At 46.3% G+C, this 21,403-nt stretch overlaps 1 protein-coding gene across 1 annotated transcript in view; it reads left to right on the top strand.

Moving 5' to 3' along the window:
- The window catches only part of TRIO (trio Rho guanine nucleotide exchange factor), a 357,377-nt gene that overhangs the window by 306,933 nt on the left and 29,041 nt on the right, over window positions 1-21,403 (top strand). Inside the window, exons 35-40 of the mRNA XM_068990530.1 lie at window positions 4,669-4,961; window positions 6,480-6,650; window positions 9,228-9,323; window positions 17,166-17,314; window positions 18,842-18,908; window positions 20,195-20,298. Of these exons, the coding sequence (XP_068846631.1) occupies window positions 4,669-4,961; window positions 6,480-6,650; window positions 9,228-9,323; window positions 17,166-17,314; window positions 18,842-18,908; window positions 20,195-20,298 (880 nt within the window). The remainder of the gene's footprint in view (window positions 1-4,668; window positions 4,962-6,479; window positions 6,651-9,227; window positions 9,324-17,165; window positions 17,315-18,841; window positions 18,909-20,194; window positions 20,299-21,403) is intronic.

The following is a 21,403-nucleotide window of genomic DNA, read 5'->3' as shown; positions in this document are numbered from 1 at the left end:
AAGAATCCACCTGCAATTCAGTCCCTGGGTTGGGAAGATCCCCTGGAGAAGGGAAAGGCTACACACTCCAGTATTCTGGCCTGGAGAAGTCTATGGACTATATAGTCCAAGGGGTCACAAAGAATTGGACACGACTGAGCAACGTTCACTTTTATTTCCTTCTATTAATGATCGATTTAAGTTTAAGTAATTATTAAGTGTTTAAAAATTCCTAATTTATGCCTATGTCACAGTCTGGTAAAGAGCTCATAAATGGACTGTTAAAATCCATTGATCTGGGCAAAATGAGTGTCTAGTTGAAAAGAAAAAGATAAGATTTACTGTTTTTTTTTCTTTTCAACTTAAGAGACTCAGTTTTGCCCAAATCAGTGGGTTTGTGTGTCCAACAGTGTAAAGAATTGAATATTATTGTTAAAAACAAATTGGAGAGGGAAGGAATCTATCTGTTTGCTCTAGTTTGGGGTTATTTTTTTCATTGCTAATCACCCGAATTGTGACTAATGAACCAGACCTGCACAAGAAGAAATACCTGCTAATCTTAGAGACAGGTGAAGAAACTTTCCCTCCACATTTTCAGGCTTCTGAAATGAAATCATTTTCCAAGGTAAAAATTTTAAAACAGCAAAATTTCCTTCTTAGTTTGTAAACTGCTGTTAGCATATTTCTGAGTCGTAAATATTCCAGTTAAGTGAAATACTATCTTTAAGTGATAACAAATAGCAGCTCAAGAAGAGCACCTCTGTTCCCTGGGAACGCGATTCATCAGCAGCGCTAGTGAGCTCGGACCTTGGACAGCTCTGCCTTCTCCTGGCTCGAGGCCGGACCACTCAGGTCTCAGCTACATTTCTAGTGCTTGACCTGCCAACTGAGGAAAAAAACCTCTTTTGAAACTACTGCTCAAAGTGCAGTGAACCATCCTATGCAGCTGAGCCTACATAGAGAAGCTCAGAAGTGACATCTCTTAACTGTTTTTCTTTTTGAACCATTTTTACAACCAGCAACACCTGCATAAAAATCCATATTTGCTGTGTTGCTCCCATGCCACATATCCCCAAGTGCTGCCTTTTAGGCACAAAAACACATGAAAGTTTCGTTTGTTTGCTTAGGTGGTGTCCCCATCATTTCTGTTTATTTTCTTTTTAATATTTATTTTTTCATTGATTTACATAGATGATTTACAATGTTGTGTTAGTTCCGGGTGATTCAGATACATATATGAACTTCAGATATTCAGGTACATATATGAACTTTAAAGCATCTGCCTGCAATGCAGGAGAACAGGGTTCAATCCCTGGGTTGGGAAGATCCCCTGGAGAAGGAAATGGCAACCCACTTCAGTATTCTTTCCTGGAGAATCCCATGGATGGAGGAGCCTAGTAGGTGAGATATATATCCCTCTCTCTATATATATATGCTCTCCCATCACTTCTAAGGTGTGAGTGTTCTGCTGATGAATGTTAAGGCCTGCAGTTGATTTGGTTTCATTTGGTGAGTCAGCCTCTGCTTTTTCCTGCCTCCCTCGGCTCCTGGGGCATGACGGAGCTCTGTCAGGATGCTCACCACGTGTTGGGGAGGCCCTGCCACTTCCACCTTCACGGTTCTCTGTCTGGTGTGGTTACTCAGCTGAGGGAACATAAGGCTGTGAATCAGCGTCTCTGTTTCTTTGGGCTGGAATTTCTGCTGTTTCTGGTCCATATGAGGTGCCTCCTATACAGCCGGCACTGTGCCAGGCCCTGGGCACACTTCAGGGGACAAGTCAGACAAGGCCCCCACCCTCTGGGAGCTTCAGTCCTTGTGAGCTGGTAATGCATTATTCAGGCCCAGCTCCAAAGGCCAGCTTCAGTGCTGCCTCCTCCAGGAAGACTTCTGTGACCCCTCCACTTGATTCCCCTTCTTCTCAAACTCTTCCAGGGTTTGTACTCACTTGTAGCATGAAGGGTCACAGTTTTGCCTGAATGATGGTTGTGTGATCATTGAAAGCACTTAAAGCAGGTCCCCAGGGTGAAGTTTGTTGAATAAACCCTAGTGGGTTTATTCATCTCCATCCAGTGGCAAGTACCAGGCTTGGCTCTGAGTCCCAGCACAGTCAATGACGGTGAAATATGTTTGCACCTACTGGGGCCAGCCCAGCATCTTGTTCGTGTAATATTTAGTACTTAGAAACACTTCAGCTGAATAAAGTATCACCTGGCACGTGGATCGTCCAAACCCTCCCCTTCCCTGGTCTCCCTGTTGTCACGGTACAGGAGTCCCCAAGAGCAAGGACCCTCTGTCCTGTGTCAGCCCCTGAGAAAGTCCCCAGGAAACTCTTGACTGCAGGCGTGGGGTCAGCTTGATGGTCTGGTTCTCCTGCCTCAGCCCTGTGGCGCCTGAGGAGCACGAGGCTGATGTGGGAACATTTCAGTCACACTTAACATAAAAATAAATAAAAATATATGCACCGAACCCGAGTGTCCTGCATTGGCAGGCAGGTTCAGACACACGTACTCCCACACAGAGGGAGAAAGGGTTTTCTCTTAAACAGAACGCTAAATTGATTAGTTCTGAGCCAAAGTCGCCGCTGCGAAAATGTAGATTTTTAAGAATGAGCAATCCTGCTTGAAGCGCATCATCTGTTTACAAAAAATGATACCCTCTCTGCCTGCAAGGCTCAACCAAGAAGGGACAGGGCAGAGGCAGATGGTGGTGCTCCGCTGTCTCACCCGGGCGAGTGTGAAACTGCTGTCGACTCTTGTGCATGTAATCACGGGATTGGGAAGAATTAACCCCCTTCTTTAGCTGTAGCACATGGGGGTCTCCAGGGCCGCAGAGGTAAATACAGCTCCAACAGGTGTCTGTATCAAATCATCTTTTTAAAGATTGTTTTTAAGACTTCGAAAGACTGGAAGAAAACGACAAGGAGAGTAAATGATCTTCCTCATTCTGGTCCCTAAAGAGAGGCGTTTTGTTCCATTTCATGGTGGGGGTGTCCTCCCAGAGTACAGGGCTCAGGACAGGGCTGACAGGTCTCCCAAAGCACTGGCTTTCTGTGTGTGAAGTCACATCTCCTGTCACTCCACAGAGCTGTCGTCAGCTGTGACCTAAGTTTGTTCGACAGCAAAAGCGATCAGTTCAGGGTTGACTGCATTTAACTTTGAAATCCCATGAGAATGTTCATTGGGGTATATTTTCAAGTAACATCTTGGTCATTTGAAGTTATCTCTTTTTTAAATGTATTGTTGCTTTTGTTCATGGTTGTTGGTATCAACTCCAGCACCTCAAAGGAACTGTGCTGAGGCTGAGAGCAGGGGCTACACATTCGTGTTTCATGGCTGGGAATAAGCGGGACCAGCCAGCTTTTACCCTTTCACACCGAGCTTTCTAGAAGGGTGCCGTTTGTCACAGTGATGATTTACCAGGTCACATGCACGCTGAGTCATACATACACATACATTTTAATGCGTTCAAGCATAGTGCATTTTATCGCCTTTCTTTTTTTTTCTTTTTTTTTTGCTTCACAGAACCTGCTTTTTAAACTAATTGATGGTTTGTGGCAACTCTATTGGGCGCGTCTGTGGGAGCCATTCTGCCAACGGCATTTGCTCACTTCATGTCTGTGTGTCACATTTTGTTGATTCTTGCAATTTTCAAACCCTCTGCCAGCAAAAAGATTATGACTGACTTGAAGATTCAGATGATGGTTAGCATTTTTTTAGCTGTAAAGTATTTTTTAGTTAAAGTATATGCAGTTTTTAGACAGTGCTATTGGACACTTGAACAGTCTAATTTGGGAGGAACCAAAAATTCATGTGACTAACTTTATTGTAGTATTTACTTTATGGTGGTGCTCTGAAACCAAACCCACAACACCTCTGAGGTTTGCCTCCACTTTATTTATTGAGTGGTACTTTTATTCAGTGGGAGTGAGTCAAACTAATATATTTGTCCACCAGGATTCGTTTTCAATTTCCTTTAAATTCTTCTTAAAGCCCTTCTTTCTTGGTTCTTGTCTATCAAGAAAATGGGTGAAAATAATTCAAACAGTGTGTCCTCCGGTGTCTGTGATATTTTAAGTGATAGTGACATTATGAGTCTATGCAGTACTGATGCTGATCTTCAGCATGGGTCACCCAGGTTTTTTTGAGGGGGCATGCAGTACACCTAGAGAAAAATGATCTCTGGCAAAATTCAAGTTTGGAAACCATTTGATCGGTGAACCCACGGGTTGGATCTCCTCCAACACCCCCACCCCCAGGGCAGAACCAGGGGGCACGGCTCCCAGAGGTCACTGAACTTGGTGTTCGGTTGGGCAGTGCCCATGCTGGTGGACCCAGTGGCACCGAGCGGGACCTCCAGAGGCTTTGAAAGTGAAAAATGAAAGTCACTCCGTCATGTCCAACTCTTTGTGACCCCAGGGACTATACAGTCCGTGGAATTCTCCAGGCCTGAATACTGGAGTGGGTAGCCTTTCCCTTCTCCAGGGGATCTTCCCAACCCAGGTCTCCCGCATTGCAGGTGGATTCTTTACCATCTGAGCCACCAGGGAAACCCAAGTATACTGGAGTGGGTAGCCCTGTTCCGTTCTCCAGGGGATCTTCCCAACCCCAGGATCGAACCTAGGTCTCCCACACTGCAGGCGGCTTCTTTACCAGGCCGCCAGTCACATCGGCTTCTCTCTCTCACCCGCAGACTCGCTGTCCGTCTCCAGCAATGACGCCAGCCCGCCCGCCTCCGTGGCCTCCCTCCAGCCCCACATGGTGGGGGCGCAGAGCTCGCCGGGCCCCAAGCGCCCGGGCAACACGCTGCGCAAGTGGCTGACGAGCCCGGTGCGGCGGCTGAGCAGCGGCAAGGCCGACGGGCACGTGAAGAAGCTGGCGCACAAGCACAAGAAGAGCCGCGAGGTCCGCAAGAGCGCCGATGCCGGCTCGCAGAAGGACTCGGACGACAGCGCGGCCACCCCGCAGGACGAGACCGTGGAAGAGGTCAGGGCCTGCGGCATCTCCCCTGTGAATCCTGGGCCCAGCGAATAACCCTCGTCCAGTTGTTTTCCGGGTGTTTCCGGAAAGGACCGGTATCAGAGCCCCACAAGATGCATTCAGCAGCGTGCCGGGGTCGGGGACCCACGTGTGGCCTCTGATCAAGAGGTCAGAGGACCGAGAGCCCCCTTCCCCAGGCGTGGGGGCAGCCCCTGCCTTCTCCAGGAGAAAGTGGTGCCCTGCTGCCCCAGGCCCCCCCCACCTCCATCACAGGCAGCCTGGGGTGCCCCCCCATCCCCCCCACCCCCCGGGATGCAGACGATCTAAGCAGTCTCTGGGTTAGCACTCAGCCATAGTGAATGAGGGATAGTCGCTCAGTCCTGTCTGACTCTTTGCAACCCCATGGACTGTAGCCCACCCGGCCCCTCTGTCCATGGAATTCTCCAGGCCAGAATACTGCAGTGGGTTGCCATTTCCTTCTCCATAGCCACAGCAGGGAAAGCACCAATTTTAGACTTGGAAGGACTGGGGAATGCCTGCACCCTCCAGTATTTCCACTATCAGACTTGCCCCCATATTCATGTATATTCATACTGACCTCTTGTCCTGAGTAGAAAACATCCGATTACTTTGTTAAGCCAGTAGTAAACACTGGATTATTCCCATGTCATCAAATATAGATGTATGTAGGCCAACCAGGAATTGTTTTTAATTTCCTTTGGAGGGGAGGGACCTTAAAATTATACTGTAAGGAATGGAATTTTTTCATGATCCCCAAGATGGGTCTTCAGTAATGTGGTGTTAGTGAGGGGCCCTCAGTTTTTAATGAGGATCCCCATCCCCCCAGTTCCCCACGGACTCAGAAAGACAAAGGCAGAGAGAATGGGGGAGGAGGACAAGATTGGTATCGTTTAATTTATTTTGCAGATGTGTGGTTTCTGCTGCTTTTTTCCTCGGCCTGTTTTTGCCGTGGGTTTTCACTGGAGCGTATGATTCATTGATGTCTTCATCTATCTGTTTACTATACTGGGTCCTCCTAATAGAAGGAAAAAACTGAAGTTTTTTATAAAAGTAAGACTGGGGGAAAATGAATGAACTACTTCATTCTTAAAATACACCTTGAATTGTATTTTTCTTTATGCTCTCATGATTTCAGGGGGTTTTATTTGAGCAAGAAGTAACAAAAAAGTGAAATAACGAGACCAGAGAAAACAGAGGGTGATGGTTCACATTTTTGAACGTTTCTTTAAAATCAGCCTCTTGAAGATGAGACGTGTGCAGAGCCCAACGGTTGACGTTGGCAGTCCCTTTGCAGACACTCCCGGCCCTTCCCTCGTCCAGCTGGCTGGTGGCGGAGCTGGCACACTTGCAGGAATCAGAGTTCCCATCAGGGCTGGAAGGGGCTTGTGCCTGGTTTCTGCTGTCAGTTTCCATCTCCCGTTAACCCCCAAGGGCTCAGTTTCTATGCCCGGACACTGACACTCAGGGCCAGGTTCTCACGGGCGAATGTGGGTCTGCTTTCAGAGAGGCCGGAATGAGGGCCTGAGCAGCGGCACGCTCTCCAAGTCCTCGTCCTCGGGCATGCAGAGCTGCGGAGAGGAAGAAGGGGAGGAGGGGGCCGATGCCGTGCCCCTGCCGCCGCCCATGGCCATCCAGCAGCACAGCCTGCTCCAGCCAGACTCCCAGGACGACAAGGTAAGGGGGCCGTGGCCGCCCCGAGTCAGGAGAGGGCCCAGCGGTTCACTCCTGTGCCCAAGCCTCAGGGTTGGACATAGAGAGTGACCCGGGCTGTGAAAAGGCGTCTGGAACACGTGCTGGTTTTCCAGGTCGACTTCTGCCCGCTTTCACCCCCAGAGCATAGATAACGTAGGCCGTGCGTTTAGACGAGGCTGTAGGAACATGCGCAGTCTTCCCTACACGTGCGCTTGCATAACTACCTTCAGTGCATTTTTAATGGATGTTTTCCTAATCGCTACCTTTCAAGTCATTTTAATTTTTCTCACTGTCGAGTGGACAGTCAGAGAAATCACTGTCCTGCCTGCGTGCGTGGTTACGTTCCAAACACGCACGAGCCCACCTGGTTCTCTGTGTCAGGTGTCTCTGCACGCAGGTGTGGTTTTCAGATGAGACTGTATGGCTCTCCAGTCCCTTTTTTCCAACACAGCCAACATCTGGATCAAACCGGAGTCTGTCAAAGCTTAGAGTTAGTTCAAAGTCACGAGTCTCCTCTCTGGATGTATTCGGGCCAAGCAAACCTTTATTTTTTGCTTTCTGGGTTTTCCTGAGTTCTTACAGAATCTAAAATTACTTTGTGCCTCCCAGCGGTAGAACCCTAAAATACCAAGAAGGAAACCTGGTAACTGGCTTGTACATCCTCTGGTGCAGCCCAGCCTGCTTCTCCAAACTGGCAGGTGTTGAAAACCACGACATGAAGTCATTACTGGTGATTTTTTTGGGGGGGGGGGAGCGGGGAGCGGGGGCCAGAAACCAAGTTTTCTGAGCAAAACAGACGTTTACATCAGTCTTCCCCCGTCTTCACTTTTTTCCTTCCCTGACTCCCTCCTCCGTGCTGACACGGTCACCACTCGCTGGATGGCCCGTGGGCGCTGAGCCAGGCTCCGCCCAGCCCAGTGATTGACGGCCCTGAGGCCGAGGGTGATCACGGGTCAGTCTTAACTTCAGGCCCCTCCTCTTTAGAACTCTGCCGCCTCCTCCACCAGGGCTGTCAGCGCGCAGTAGGTCTTGGCAGAGGAAGGTAGCTTGGCTTTGAGTCCGGAGTCTGGGGCTCATCCGAGGCACAGACCCCATGCTGCAGGGGGACAGGGTGGCCTGAGATGGGAGAAGCTCACCTCTCACTGCCCAGAACAAACCCAGCGCCAGGCAGCAGGGCTCTGAGAGCTCCTCCGTGGTTTCATAGCATTCTAGGCCATACCTTTCTGAAGGCAGAAAACTAAAATTGCGTAAATCTGAATGGTTAGCCGAACAGTGAGGTGCCAGGCCTGCTTGGCCTGTTCACCAAACCAGGAGGGCGTTTTTCTCCATTTAATGTGCGGATGGCACCATATTGTTCTGAACTGCTAAGATCACTTACTGGTTATTGTATGACCTCGTTGGGTACTAGACATAGCAGTTCTTCCTTTACAAAAATCGATAGTGATGTTCCCAGAGAGTGTATTATCTGGTGACTAATGTTCTGTTTTGTTCTGTTCTCTCTTTTTGTAAACTTTCACTGCAGCATTATGTTGACTTGTGTTCTGTGTCTGTTCTGGCTCAGTTTCCTTACCTCTCCATTTGAATTTTTTCCCCCTCTTTTCTTCACCTCATCTTCCAGATTTCATTAGACCAAGCCAACATTTGTGTTGCCAAGTGCATATCTGGCCCCACGTTGTAGCTGCCTCGTTGTGAACGTATAGATCCGTGTGTGTCTGCCGTGAGCCATGCATCTTTAGGACAGCTAGCTGTGTGTCGCATGCATCTCTGCTGTCCTTAATATGAAGCAAGGTTCATATTACACCCCTCTTCTAGTTTCCAGTAAATTAACGGTGCGAGTAATCCGCAAACACAGCGTGTTTGCAAATTACTGAAACTTGAGCTCAGTAGCCCCTCCCCCAGACCCCTTACCTGTCTGCTCTGTACACCCCGACTCTCGCCGTAAACGGCATCCGATAGCTTGTGAGGCCACAGAGCTCCTGTCCTCTGCACTAATCACTGGGGAAATGGATGGCACAGAAAATGGTGAGCTTGTCCCCCTCCTCCCTGTCTGGCCAGTGCCCCCAGCTCCTTTGCTTTCCTTCCTTCCTTTCTTTGAACCCCATCCACACAGCAAAGCCATTTTTAGTATCCTGGTTTTGGTTCCCGATTCTTTGAAGGATTCACTCACTAGCCCTTAAGCCTGTCACTCTTCTGCTGATCTCCGTCTTTCCCTCCTTAGCCAGGAGCCTAGCCAGCAGTTGCCAAAAAAAGTTAGAATCCTCCCCCATGCCCAGTCACCTCTTGGAGAAACATTCTGATGGGACATGGCTGCAGATTAAAACCAGACTCTGTCTGCTTTCCACATGTATCCCAGACAGGTCTTATTTAGTGTTTCATGTCAGAATATTGTAAATTTTAAAAGATGGCTTTAAATAAATGCAAACAAAGACAAACTCGTGGTCTTTTGGTCTGGAATTACTTTTTAAAAGAGGCTGAGCTTGCAGGAGAATTTTCCATCTGTCCAGTGACTAACACGAGGCATCCCCCTCCCCCCTCTCTTTTTCTCGACTTCCTCTCTAGGCCTCTTCTCGGTTATTAGTCCGCCCCACCAGCTCCGAAACGCCGAGCGCGGCCGAACTTGTCAGTGCAATCGAGGAACTCGTGAAAAGCAAGATGGTAAGGTTTCCCAGGGGCTCAGACCTCAGGGCTGGACGCGGCTCATGGAGCTTTGGGGGGTTGTGGGGGGTCACTTCGCAGGTGGGTCTCTAGTCTGCAGGACAGATCCTCAGGTTCAGTAATTGGCTTGAAGACTCACAGAACTTAGCGAAGCCACGGTTGCAGTTCATTCCTGTGAAAGGATGGAAGTGAAGGTCAGCCAGGGAAGACGTGCAGGGGCAGGTCTGGGAAGCCACCCTTGTTCTCTCCCCATGGAGTTATGTGCCCAGTGCTAGCCTCTCCCAGCGTCGCACGGTGTGTGATGATACCTGCAGGGTAGCACCAACAAGGGACCCCACCGCCCCAACCCCAGTCTCCGGCCTCGGTGGTCAGAGTTTCTCTTTGGGCTCCATCACATGCACAAGGTTGACCCCTCACGTGGCTCACCCCCATCCCCTGCTCCTCTGGAGATAGCACGTGACCCAAAGCCCCCACCAAAAGTCACTCAGTGAGTATAGATTGTGTCTGAGGCCAGAACCCCCAGGTAGACAGACTTCATCAAGCAGGACGTTCCAGGGGCTTAGAGGGACCTCCCGGGAGCCACGGTCGGCCCTTTCCTGCACCCACATGGTCTGCAGTGCTGGCATCGTCCTAGCCAGTGTGGTCAGTCCCAGTCTCGTGGGTCGTTGGTATCGCAGGTACCACTGGGGGGTCTCTCTCTGCCCCCACGATCGTTCTCTGGGGTCTGCAGTGTATGAGAGAGAAGGGTTTGTGTTGCTTTGTCAGGGCTTTATTCTCTTAGTGACCCCGTGTTCCTAGTGGGTCAGCATGGCTTCATTTATTTTTATTTTTATTTTTTTTAAATTTTTTTTGGAGTTCATAATTTTTCTTTTTATTTATTTTATTTTATTTTATTATTATTTTTTTAATTTTAAAATCTTTAATTCTTACATGTGTTCCCAAACATGAACCCCCCTCCCACCTCCCTCCCCATAACATTTCTGTGGGTCATCCCCATGCACCAGCCCCAAGCATGCTGTATAGCATGGCTTCATTTAATAAAAGCCCCAAATCAGATGGTGATTCTTGGAAGTTAGGTATGCGTTGTTTCTGACTGATTCAAATCAGTAGATTTCTGTTTCTTAAGTTTTCCTGTGAAATAGAAAAACTAGTAATGGTAACCGCTTTTTAGACTAGTATACCTACTGCCTTGCTACATCTTTTAAAAGTCACCACTCCTAAAAGCCCACAGCCTCTCCCACACTCCATTCTCCAGAGTGACCACTGTGGGGCAGTTTGACATGCTTCCCTCCCAACATTTTCTCTGTGACTCCCCTTGACAGCTCTATGAGTGGGGCACACACTGCCTTATTCTCAGTTTACAGATGAGAAAACCAAGGCACACAGAGTGTGTAAAAACTTGACCAGCTGATAAGGGACAGAGGTTTACTATAATTTATTTAAGTAAATTCATTATATGTGTGTGTGTGTATAGATACAGATATAGATTTATCGTTTTTAATTTTCATTTAATTGTTCAGTCACGCAGTTGTGTCCGACTCTTTGCAACCCCGTGGACTACAGCATTTATTTTTGCATAAATATTCATGCTAATTACATGTGTGATTATAATTACGTGTAAGTATAGGGTAAATTTTTAGCCCTGGAATTGCTAGATAAAAGGAAATACAGTTGACCCTTAAATAGCCCAAGTTGGGATTTCACAGGTCCACTGATAGATCTTCTTCAACAGTGAATACTAGAGAGGGCATAGTGTGCAGTGGGCTGATCTGCAAACACGGAACCGCAGACACTGAGGGACCACGTCCCAGCCCCTGCATTGTTCACGGGCTGACTGTACTTTTTTTAAAGTTAGGAATTTATCTTCCAAAGCTAGTACTAACTAGGTACTATGTTCATATATATATATATATACATATATATATATATATACACATATATATTTATAAAACACTCCAGTTTCTTCTCCCACCCACCCCTAAGCAGCTGCTGATGAGGCTGGTTGCCTCGGTCATATGGGAATTAATCCAGAATCCAGACTGACAGGTATTGGCCCCCACCCCTACCTGGGTGGTGGTGGGCTTTAAGGTTAAACAGGCCATTAGACAGAAAGGCTACAAGGACTTGGTAGATAAGTCAAGAACTTAACTCCACTTGGTCAGAAATTTGGGATCGTGTCAGTATGAATGGAGCTTAGCCACATCCTGGCTGTCTGTTTGAGAAACAAGTTGATTAATGGTCTAAAAAGATGCTCAAATAATACTGAATTGAGTTTTCAGGCATCCTGAAACATTTTAGAAACAGCCATTTATACACATCAGTTATAGGATCATTAAAGTCATGCTTGTCTAATAGTTGAAATTGTTCTCCCAAGGAATGTCATGAGACAGCACTCTGTCAACCTGCTGTTCATTGTTCTGCAGCTGTTTGAAGGGATTCCATTGTGAGTGGGTCGAGGTTGACATGTCATAAATTCAGATGAAGAGAGGTTCTGTGCGTGTCTCTCAGCTCGTAGTGGTTGATTCCCCCTTTTTAGTTTTGAAGAATTAAACTCTCTCCGTTGAAATTGAATTATTTCTACTACTCACAACTCTTCTGAAGTGAACAGGCATAAAGCTGTTGGCAGGGTGGAAAGGGCGTGAGTTTGGAATCAGAGATGTAGGTTCAGATTCTCCTACTGTCTGCTTCTGCCTCTCAGCTGGAAGGTGGAGTTCATAAACCCAGTGCTGTTTGATAAGCTCCAGCCGAGCTCCCTCCACCCAGACACTCAACTTGTGCCTTCCCTCCTCATTGGAGAACCACATTTATGCTTTTTATGGTGGACTCGCTGCTCCTTCATTCTCCATGGAATGTAATCTAGACTCCGCCCTCTTTTTCTGTCTCAAGGGAAACATGGCTCTGCCTTGGTTTCCTGTGACTAATCCTCAGATGAAAACTGCTTTTGCTGATAAAATTGCGGGTGAATCATCTGAACATCCTTCCCTCCCGCCGTCTGCTCTCCATGAGTTACTCCTGCACGGCTCACGGGCGCCACGGCTCACGGGCGCCATGTCACCCCCTATTTGTTTTCCTGCAGGCGATCTCTTAGGCTGTCGTGACTTTGTAATCAGATTGAAACACTGAATTGTCAGCCCTCCAAAGCCGTGTGTGCAGTGAGGTGATGGGAGAAGGTGTCCTGCTGTTGTGCCATCTGTGTTCAAGGAGCTGGCTCTCCTCACCCTGCAAGCCCTTCCCTGAAATTCACTTCTCTCTCCACCTCCACGTTCTTGATCAGGGAAGCGTGGGCGGGGGGCGATGGCAGCCAGCAGCCACAGGGACTGCACCTGCCTTTGGGGCTTTCTTCTCTTCATTGATCTGAATATAAAGAGAAACCAAAGAAAGAATGAGAATAAGTGAAACAGACATCTAACTCAAGATAATAGAACAGTACAATTTGTTTTCAGAAAGACTGAATTCACAGAGCTAGAAGCAGAAATTAATGAGTTGGAAAACAGAGAAAGGGACTAATAAACAACACCAAAGATTTGTTTTTTCAAAGCATACTGACTTCAGGTAATCTTTGCCAAAAAATAAAAAAAACAACCCAGATTCACAAAATAAGAATCTATAAAGAAAAGATCAGCAAGAATTGAAATAATCATGACATGCTACCTCATTCACCTCTTTGAAAGTAAATTTGAAAACCTGGGATGAAATGGGCAGTTTCTTAAGAAAATACAGTTTACCGATATTAATCTCAGAGAAGTCGTGTGTGCTGCTGCTCAGTCGCATCCCACTCTTTGTGACCTCGTGGGCCGCCAGGCCCCTCTGCCCATGGGATTCTCCAGGCAGGAATACTGGAGTGGGTTTCCGTTTCCTTCTCCAGGGGATCTCCCCAACCCAGGGATCACACCTGCGTCTCTTGCATCTCCTGCATTAGGTGGGCAGGTTATTTACCGCTGAGGTACCCGGGAAGCCCTCTGAAGAATTAGGTCTACATAGATACTCTCTTTTCATTTAAGGAATAGGGAAAGTTGATAAGAACCTACCCACAAAAACCCACTGAACCCAAAGACCTTCACAAATAATTCATCCAAATCAGATTTCCGTTCTGGGACAGCGCTCGTGCCGTTTTACTCGAGCACGGTTGCCAGAAGGGGCCGCTGGGCGGCTGGGAGTGGACAGCACAGATGTGTCCATAACCTCTGGGGCATCTGCACACTCCATGGATGCAGCTGCCAGGTCCAGAGGGGCCCTCACAGGTGTCCATGAAGCCCGGTGCCTCCCCACCCCTCTTCTGTGTGCAGGGCCCTCTGCAACTTTTCTTTCCTGTCTATCTCCTCACCGTTGAGGTGACCGTCATTAAATCTAACGAGCTTCAGCTATTTCCTTGCACATCTGGGCAGCAGACAGCACTGCTCCTCCCTCCACGCGTCCTCCCACCTCCTGTCCAAGATCGGCCTCCGGGACCCGCACGCGTGGACCCGGCCCTGCTCTGCACACGTGCTTCCAGTCAAGGTCAAGAGCTGTTTACTTAGAAATAAGAATGCTATTTCCTCACCGAGCCCTGTTCCTTAACTGTTTTTTCATTTACTGAGAGCAGGAGTTGGTGTGTGTGCACAGCTCCAAGGGTTTGATGAACAAGATTGCAGGAACAGACTTGGTGTCCTCAAAGCTGGGCTTAGTGATGACACCAGCTTCAGCCTGTCACTCTTACGGAGAAATGGAACAAGTATTAGAGGTTTTAATTTGGTAGGAAATATTAAGTGTTCTTGTAAATTCCATTGGGCTTTTTGTTTGAAGAGAAGTGTGTCACACTTTCCCCAGTTACATTGCTTACATACCTCTTGATCACCTATGTGTCCAGCTGTGTCACTGTGGGAGTTTTAGAAGAACTGTCATCTATTGGCAAATGATGTGAACTGACAAAGGATTAATCTTCAAAATGTACAAACAGCTCATTCAGCTCAATATCGAAACATGAGTAGAAGACCTAGATAGACATTTCTCCAAAGAAGACATACAGATGGGCCACGGGCACATGGAAAGATGCTCAGCCTTGCTGATCATTCAGTTCAGTTCAGTCGCTCAGATGTGTCTGACTCTTTGTGACCCCATGTATCGCAGCACACCAGGCCTCCCTGTCCATCACCATCTCCCGGAGTTCACTCAAACTCATGTGCATAGAGTCAGTGATGCCATCCAGCCATCTCATCCTCTGTCATCCCCTTTTCCTCCTGCCCCCAATCCCTCCCAGCATCAGGGTCTTTTCCAGTGAGTCAACTCTTTGCATGAAGTGGCCAAAGTAGTGGAGTTTCAGCTTTACATCATTCCTTCCAAAGAACACCCAGGGTTGGTCGCCTTTAGGATGGACTGGTTGGATCTCCTTGCAGTCCAAGGGACTCTTTGAGTCTTCTCCAACACCACAGTTCAAAAGCATCAATTCTTTGGCGCTCAGCTTTCTTCACAGTCCAACTCTCACATCCATATATGATCACTGGAAAAACCATAGCCTTGACTAAATGGACCTTTGTTGGCAAAGTAATGTCTCTGCTTTTGAATATGCTATCTAGGTTGGTCATAACTTTTCTTCCAAGGAGTAAGCGTCTTTTAATTTCACGGCTGCAGTCACCATCTGCAGTGATTTTGGAGCCCCCCAAAATAAAGTCTGACACTGTTTCCACTGTTTCCCCATCTATTTCCCATGAAGTGATGGGACCGGATGCTATGATCTTCGTTTTCTGAATGTTGAGCTTTAAGCCAACTTTTTCGCTCTCCTCTTTAACTTTCATCAAGAGGCTTTTTATTTTTAGCTCCTCTTCACTTTCTGCCATAAGGGTGGTGTCATCTGCATATCTGAGGTTATTGATATTTCTCCCAGCAGTCTTGATTCCAGCTTGTGCTTCTTTCAGCCCAGCGTTTCTCATGATGTACTCTGCATGTAAGTTAAATAAGCAGGGTGACAATATACACCCTTGACTCGTCTTCCTATTTGTAACCAGTCGGTTGTTTCATAACTGTTGCCTCCTGACCTGCATATAGGTTTCTCAAGAGGCAGGTCAGGTGGGTCTGGTATTCCCATCTCTTTCCGTGGAAATCAAAACTACACTGAGGTGTGACCTCACCCCATTCAGAACGGCCATCACCGAAAAGTCAACAAATACTGAACGCTGGAGAGGGTGTGGAGAAAGGGAACCTTCCTACACTATTGGTGGGACTGTAATTTGGTACAGCCACTATGGAGAACAGTATGGAGGTTTTTTAAAAAACTAAAAATAGAGCTACCATATGATCCAGCAGTCCAGCTCCTGGGCATGTATCCAACAAAGATGAAAGCTCTTAATTCAAAAAGATACATGCACTCTAATGTTCATAGCAACATTATTTACAATAGCCAAGACATAAAAGCAACCCACGTGTCCATTGACAGATGAGTAGATAAAGAAGATATATATACACACACATATATACATGGGTGTGGGTGGGTCTGTATACCACCCCTACACACACACACATGATGGACTGTTCTCAGCCATTGAAAATGAATGAAATAATGCTGTTTGCAGCAACATGGATGGCCCTGCAGATTGTCATACAGAGTGAGGTAAGTCAGAGAAACAGATAATCATAGGATAGCACTTATGTATGTAACCTGATACAAATGAACGTATTTACAAAACAAAGAGACTCTCAGACATGGAAAACAAGTTTATGATTACCAAAAGGGGAAGGTGAGAGAGGGATAAATTAGGAGTTTGGGATTAACAGATACACACTACTGTATATGAAACAGATAAACAACGAGGACCTATTGTATAGCACAGGAAACTATTCAGTATCTTGTGATAACCTATAGTGGGAAAGAATCTGAAAAATGGTATACATATATCCTTTTCCAGACTCTTACATGTATATGTATGTGTAAAACACATACATATATATATGTATTACTGAATCACTTTGCTGGATACCTGAAACTAACACAACAGTAAACCATGTGTATTTCAATTAAAAAAAAAGGAACTGTCACCTGTACCCCTAGAAACCTTGTGAATTCTGATTAAGAAAGAAAATTAATACATACCAGTAAGAAAGTAAACATTTGCTGATCCTGGCCACACTAACCCAGGGGAAGAAGTCATCATCAGTAGTCATTTCACGGATTTATTCGAGGTTCTCAAGTGGATCTGACAATGAAAGCGCTCACCTGCAGGAACTAAAATCCAGGGAGGGAAAGAGCTGTGGACAAGTAATTGAGGCCAGCATGGCAACCACTTCCTATAGAAGAAAGAAGTTGTGAGGGTCACAGAAATGGAGATTAATTTTAGCCGCATGAGTTATGTGCATGGAAGTATGAGTCAAGGCTTCACGGATAGTCAAGAAACAAATTGTTTCTTTAAATCAAAATACAGGTTTGCTGATGCTGCTGCATAGTTGCCAGCAAGGAGCGTGGGCAGTGTGACGGGGTGTGCTAGCCCAAACGGAGTTGACTGCTCACGCTTCTGAAATGGTCGTGCTTTCATGGGGCAGAAATGTAACTGAACAGAAAATGACCAGATTTGAAATGGGTGCAGTCTGTGATGTGGACCAAATGTTTTGTTCCTAATTATTTGGTAACCATGAACAGAATATATTAATGGACATAAATTCACTGCACTTTGCATTCTGACTTCCCTCTTACTCAGTCTTTAGATGAATGCTGAGGCTTTTGTTGTTAAACACTGGTGATTTCACACCCATAGGTTCTGCGGTGTCACAGGCCAGGCCTGCTGTGTATTCTGACATAGGAGACCTCCTGGTCCTAATTTCAGCCTCCTGGGCTATGTAGGCGGGAGGCATGACTGTTGCTCTGATTTCTTCCAGGCTCTGGAGGATCGTCCCAGCTCGCTCCTCGTAGACCAGGGGGACAGCAGCAGCCCCTCCTTCAACCCTTCAGACAACTCCCTGTTGTCCTCCTCCTCGCCCATTGATGAGATGGAAGAGAGGAAGTCCAGCTCTTTAAAGAGACGCCAGTAAGACCCCAGTGTTCTAGTCATCAGCGCTCGGGGGCTCCCCTGCTGGCCCTGCCTCTTCAGAGCTGTGGCCCGGCTTCCTTTCTTGAGTTGCGAGAGGAGACCCAGTGTCTCTTTGCTGAGCAGTTACATGAGCGTGCCATGCTAAGTTGCTTCAGTCGTGTCGGACTCTTTGTGACCCCATGGACTGTAGCCCACCAGGCTCTTTTGTCCATGGGATTCTCTAGGCAAGAATACTGGAGTGGGTTGTCATGCCCTCCTCCAGGGGGTGTTCCCAACCCAGGGATCAAACCTGAGCCTCTTGCGAGTCTTCTGTGTTTGGCAGGCGGGTTCTTTACCATGTGTGCCACGTGTACATGTGTTTGCAAAGTGTTCAGAACCTCAGGAGGGTGCAGTGAGGCATAGCTGCAGCTTTCATTCTTTTATTTCTGATTGTACTTTATTTGGAAACAAGAGTGGTACGGGAATCTCTTCTGTCGCTTGTGGTGAGAAACTGCTGTGCTTTCCATTATGTACATGCACGTGCGCTCTGTTGCTCAGTCGTGTCCCACTCTCTGCGGCCTCACAGACGGTAGCCCGCTAGGCTTCTCTGTCCATGGGATGTCCCAGGCAAGAATACGGAAGTGGATTGCCGTTTCCTCCTCCAGGGGATCTTCCTGACCCAGGGATTGAACCGGCTTCTCTTGGTGTCTCCTGCATTGGCAGGCGGATTCGTTAAGACGGCACCACCTGGGAAGCCCCGTTATACACACAGTAGTAAAGAAAAAAGAAGGCAACAGAGAATTAAATGCAGTCCCAGGAACATGAAACATACCTTCCTGGTAGAATTTTTCAGTTTCAGTTAAGAAGTCCTGAAAAATATTAAAAAACATTTAAAATTATATTTGGAGAAGAGGAAGAAATTCCCCTGCTGCATAAACACAGAGACTTGGTTTCCCAGCATCTAGAGTGACTTCAGGTGCATAGGAGGTGCTGGTTGAATGAACAAACAAACCAATCAGCCAGTAACTTTTACAGGTCAATTGAGGTGGTTTGCCTAACTAATCAAGTGATTGTCCTCTGTTATCTAAGTGGCTTTAAACGGTTACTGATCCTTACTGAAAGGAACATTTCTGAATGATGTGTTCAGACCCAAGGCTTTAAACATCTGAGTTAAATTTCTTTTGTATATCCAGAAAAGCTTAAAATGACTCAAGCGTTAAAACACAAAGAAGCAGAAGACCAGCTTCCTTTAATGTCTTGGCTTTATAGCAGAGTTATGTCTTAGCTTCTCTTAGTCATCGTCCACACGGTCAGAGTCTGGTGACAGGAATGCACCCCAAATGTGAGGTCCTTTGTGGCCTCTGCAGTTCCTGTGGGTCACCCATGAACTTGTAAGTGGTTGGGGACCCAAAGTGCAAGTTTGTTAGGTTACTTCACAGCCCCTGCGGAATCTGACCTGATGAAAGAAAAAGTGTGAAAGAGTTTCATCGGAAAATTCCTTAGATTGCGGATTGTAAACACTGTTTTTTCCCTCCCTTTTTTCAGCTACGTTTTACAGGAATTGGTGGAGACAGAGCGTGACTACGTACGGGACCTCGGCTGTGTGGTAGAGGTATGTGCTTTCAGAGATAGATAGCCTGTATCAGCCAGAAGGGTGTTCGTTTGGAATGCTGGTAGCTTCTCAAAAGCCTTGAAAACAAAAACACAGTAAAACAACCAACAAAATATTTCTGAAAAATAAAATTTAGCCAAACATCTTAATAACTTTTAAAGACTTCTCTTTTGAACAGTGCATGTTGACAGAGTCTCCTTTTTTAATATAGTTTAAGTTTGTAAATGTTATCTCCAAAAAATGAATTTCTGGTATGGAAATCTGGCCTTTGATTATTTTAAAAGAGTATGGGCATCACCACGAAAATGAGGACATCTTTGGTTGAAAAGTCAATGTGACCAGCTCTGGATTCAGTTATTTCCTGAATCGCCCCTGGGTTTGGAGCTTGGTCAGTGGCTACCACCCCAGGCCATTTGCTTGTAGTTTTCACAGAACGAATATGTCACCAGTTTCACTGACCAGAAGTTGCTCTGAATTGTAACCATGGCAAAGCCACTGCCTTTCATCCGAAGTCAAGGGTCATCTCTGGCCTTGTCCCTAACATTAGCTCTAGGGCATCATCATGTTAGTAAACTCATCAAAAAGCTATTTTTGTAAAATAAAACTTTATCATTTATTCTTTCAGCTTTGCAAATATGTACAAGGCAGTACTTTTTGGGTGGACATTCCATGAAAAGTAATAGCTGTTACAGTTAATTGCATAACATAAAAGATTAAACATGCACGACATATCTGTCATCGTTACCAACAGTAACTTCAGAGCTTCTTGTATACGTTGAATCCCATCCGAGTTATATAGAAGTTTTAAACCACATTTTAGCAACATAGTTACCAGCTGGTGTTAGAAATCAATTTGTGGAAAGTTTATTATTAAATCCGTATTTAACAAATTATGTAGATAATCCAAAAAGAAAAGAAAATATGTTTCTATCAGATCAGTACTGAGAACAGAGGAAATATGCTTCATGCCAAATATTTAATATTTACAAGCTGACAGGATGGTTTGTTTTATGAAATCATTTACATTTATTTAAACTTTCCAGTTCCTCAGAAGAGTTTTGATCTTTGAGTGCTAAACAGTTCAGGGAGAGAAAGTCACGGCAGTGAATGTGACTATATTTTCACAGGCCAGTTAAGGACATATTTCTCAAAAGGTTCTTGTTCTTAAACAGTTGGTTTAGAAGACAGTGCCTATGTCTGTTTTGTCCTCTGTGACTCTCAGTAAACCACTACTTGATTCAGACTTGTTCAATGAAATAATCTTATCTTTAAATATTTACTTTTAGGGCTACATGGCACTTATGAAAGAAGATGGTGTTCCTGACGACATGAAAGGCAAAGACAAGATTGTGTTTGGCAACATCCATCAGATTTACGACTGGCACAGAGAGTACGTACAATACACACCGTGCTTGACCGTGGGCAGTGTGTCATCACCTGCTGAACTGCATCACAGTCTTGTCGGGCGGGTGGGAGAAGACATTTCTTGATTCATTTCATTTCACTACCTGTATAGCCTCGTGCAGGCAGCTGGTACAGAAGAAATACTGCTTTGCTGAGAAGTTTTCTGGTTGCGTTTCATGGCACGAGGAAGTCCCTTACCTTCTTCATGCTGGTCCATCCAGGGGCCCAGGGCGTGGGGGGAAGGTGGGGCTGGAGGCCTGGGTACAGAGTCTGACCATCTGGGTTCATAGTCTGGTCCTGACCCTGAGCTGTCTGCCTCCATCCTTCATTTGGGTCACTGTGTTACCCTCCTCATGGGGTTTTTATGGAGTGACTGAGTTAATACAGACACGTAAAGCACTTCGAACAACACCTGCATAGAGAAAGCCTTGATGAGTGTTTGTAGTTAAAACTGCAGCCACCTCTGTAATAAATACAAATTACTATGAGTTATTTTTCAAGTCAGCATTGATGGGGAAAGTAGGCATGACTGCCCATGAAATTCAAATTTGATTCCATACCTTGCCACACCTGTCCTGATCTGTAGTGAAGCTAACTTTTTAAAGGGATATTTGGTGCCATTATCTAATCCTCTGGTCCCAAGGCTGGTTCTTTAAGCTATGACAGAAAAGGGGAAACGGCACCAAGCTGCTGGGATGACCAGACAGAGAAATTTCCCCTGGAGATACGGTGTCTGCGTGGTATGTGCAGAGCTGGAGGATATTGCATCCTCAGGTGCCAGACAGTTCAACATAGCATTCATTGGTGTGCTGGCTTGCAGGCCAGTAAAATCCAAGATTCCAATATCAACATATGGAAGTGATAGCTAAGGTGGGCATACATCTCACAACAACTCCAGTCCAGACAAAGTGAAGAGCAGTCGTCCGTTTTGTTTTGTTTCTGTGGTTATACCTGCTTTTGATCTTGTGTCTATGCTGTGTGCCCAGTCATGTCCGACTCTTTTGTGTCCCCATAGACTGTAGCCAGGCAGGCTCCTCTGTCCATGGAATTTCCCAGGCAAGAGTACTGGAGTGGTTTGCCACTTTCTTGTC

Source organism: Capricornis sumatraensis, chromosome 18 (genome assembly GCF_032405125.1).
Source record: "Capricornis sumatraensis isolate serow.1 chromosome 18, serow.2, whole genome shotgun sequence".
Lineage (NCBI taxonomy): Eukaryota > Metazoa > Chordata > Mammalia > Artiodactyla > Bovidae > Capricornis > Capricornis sumatraensis.
The sequence above is the reverse complement of the archived record's forward strand: the minus strand, read 5'-3'. Positions and strand labels throughout refer to the sequence as shown.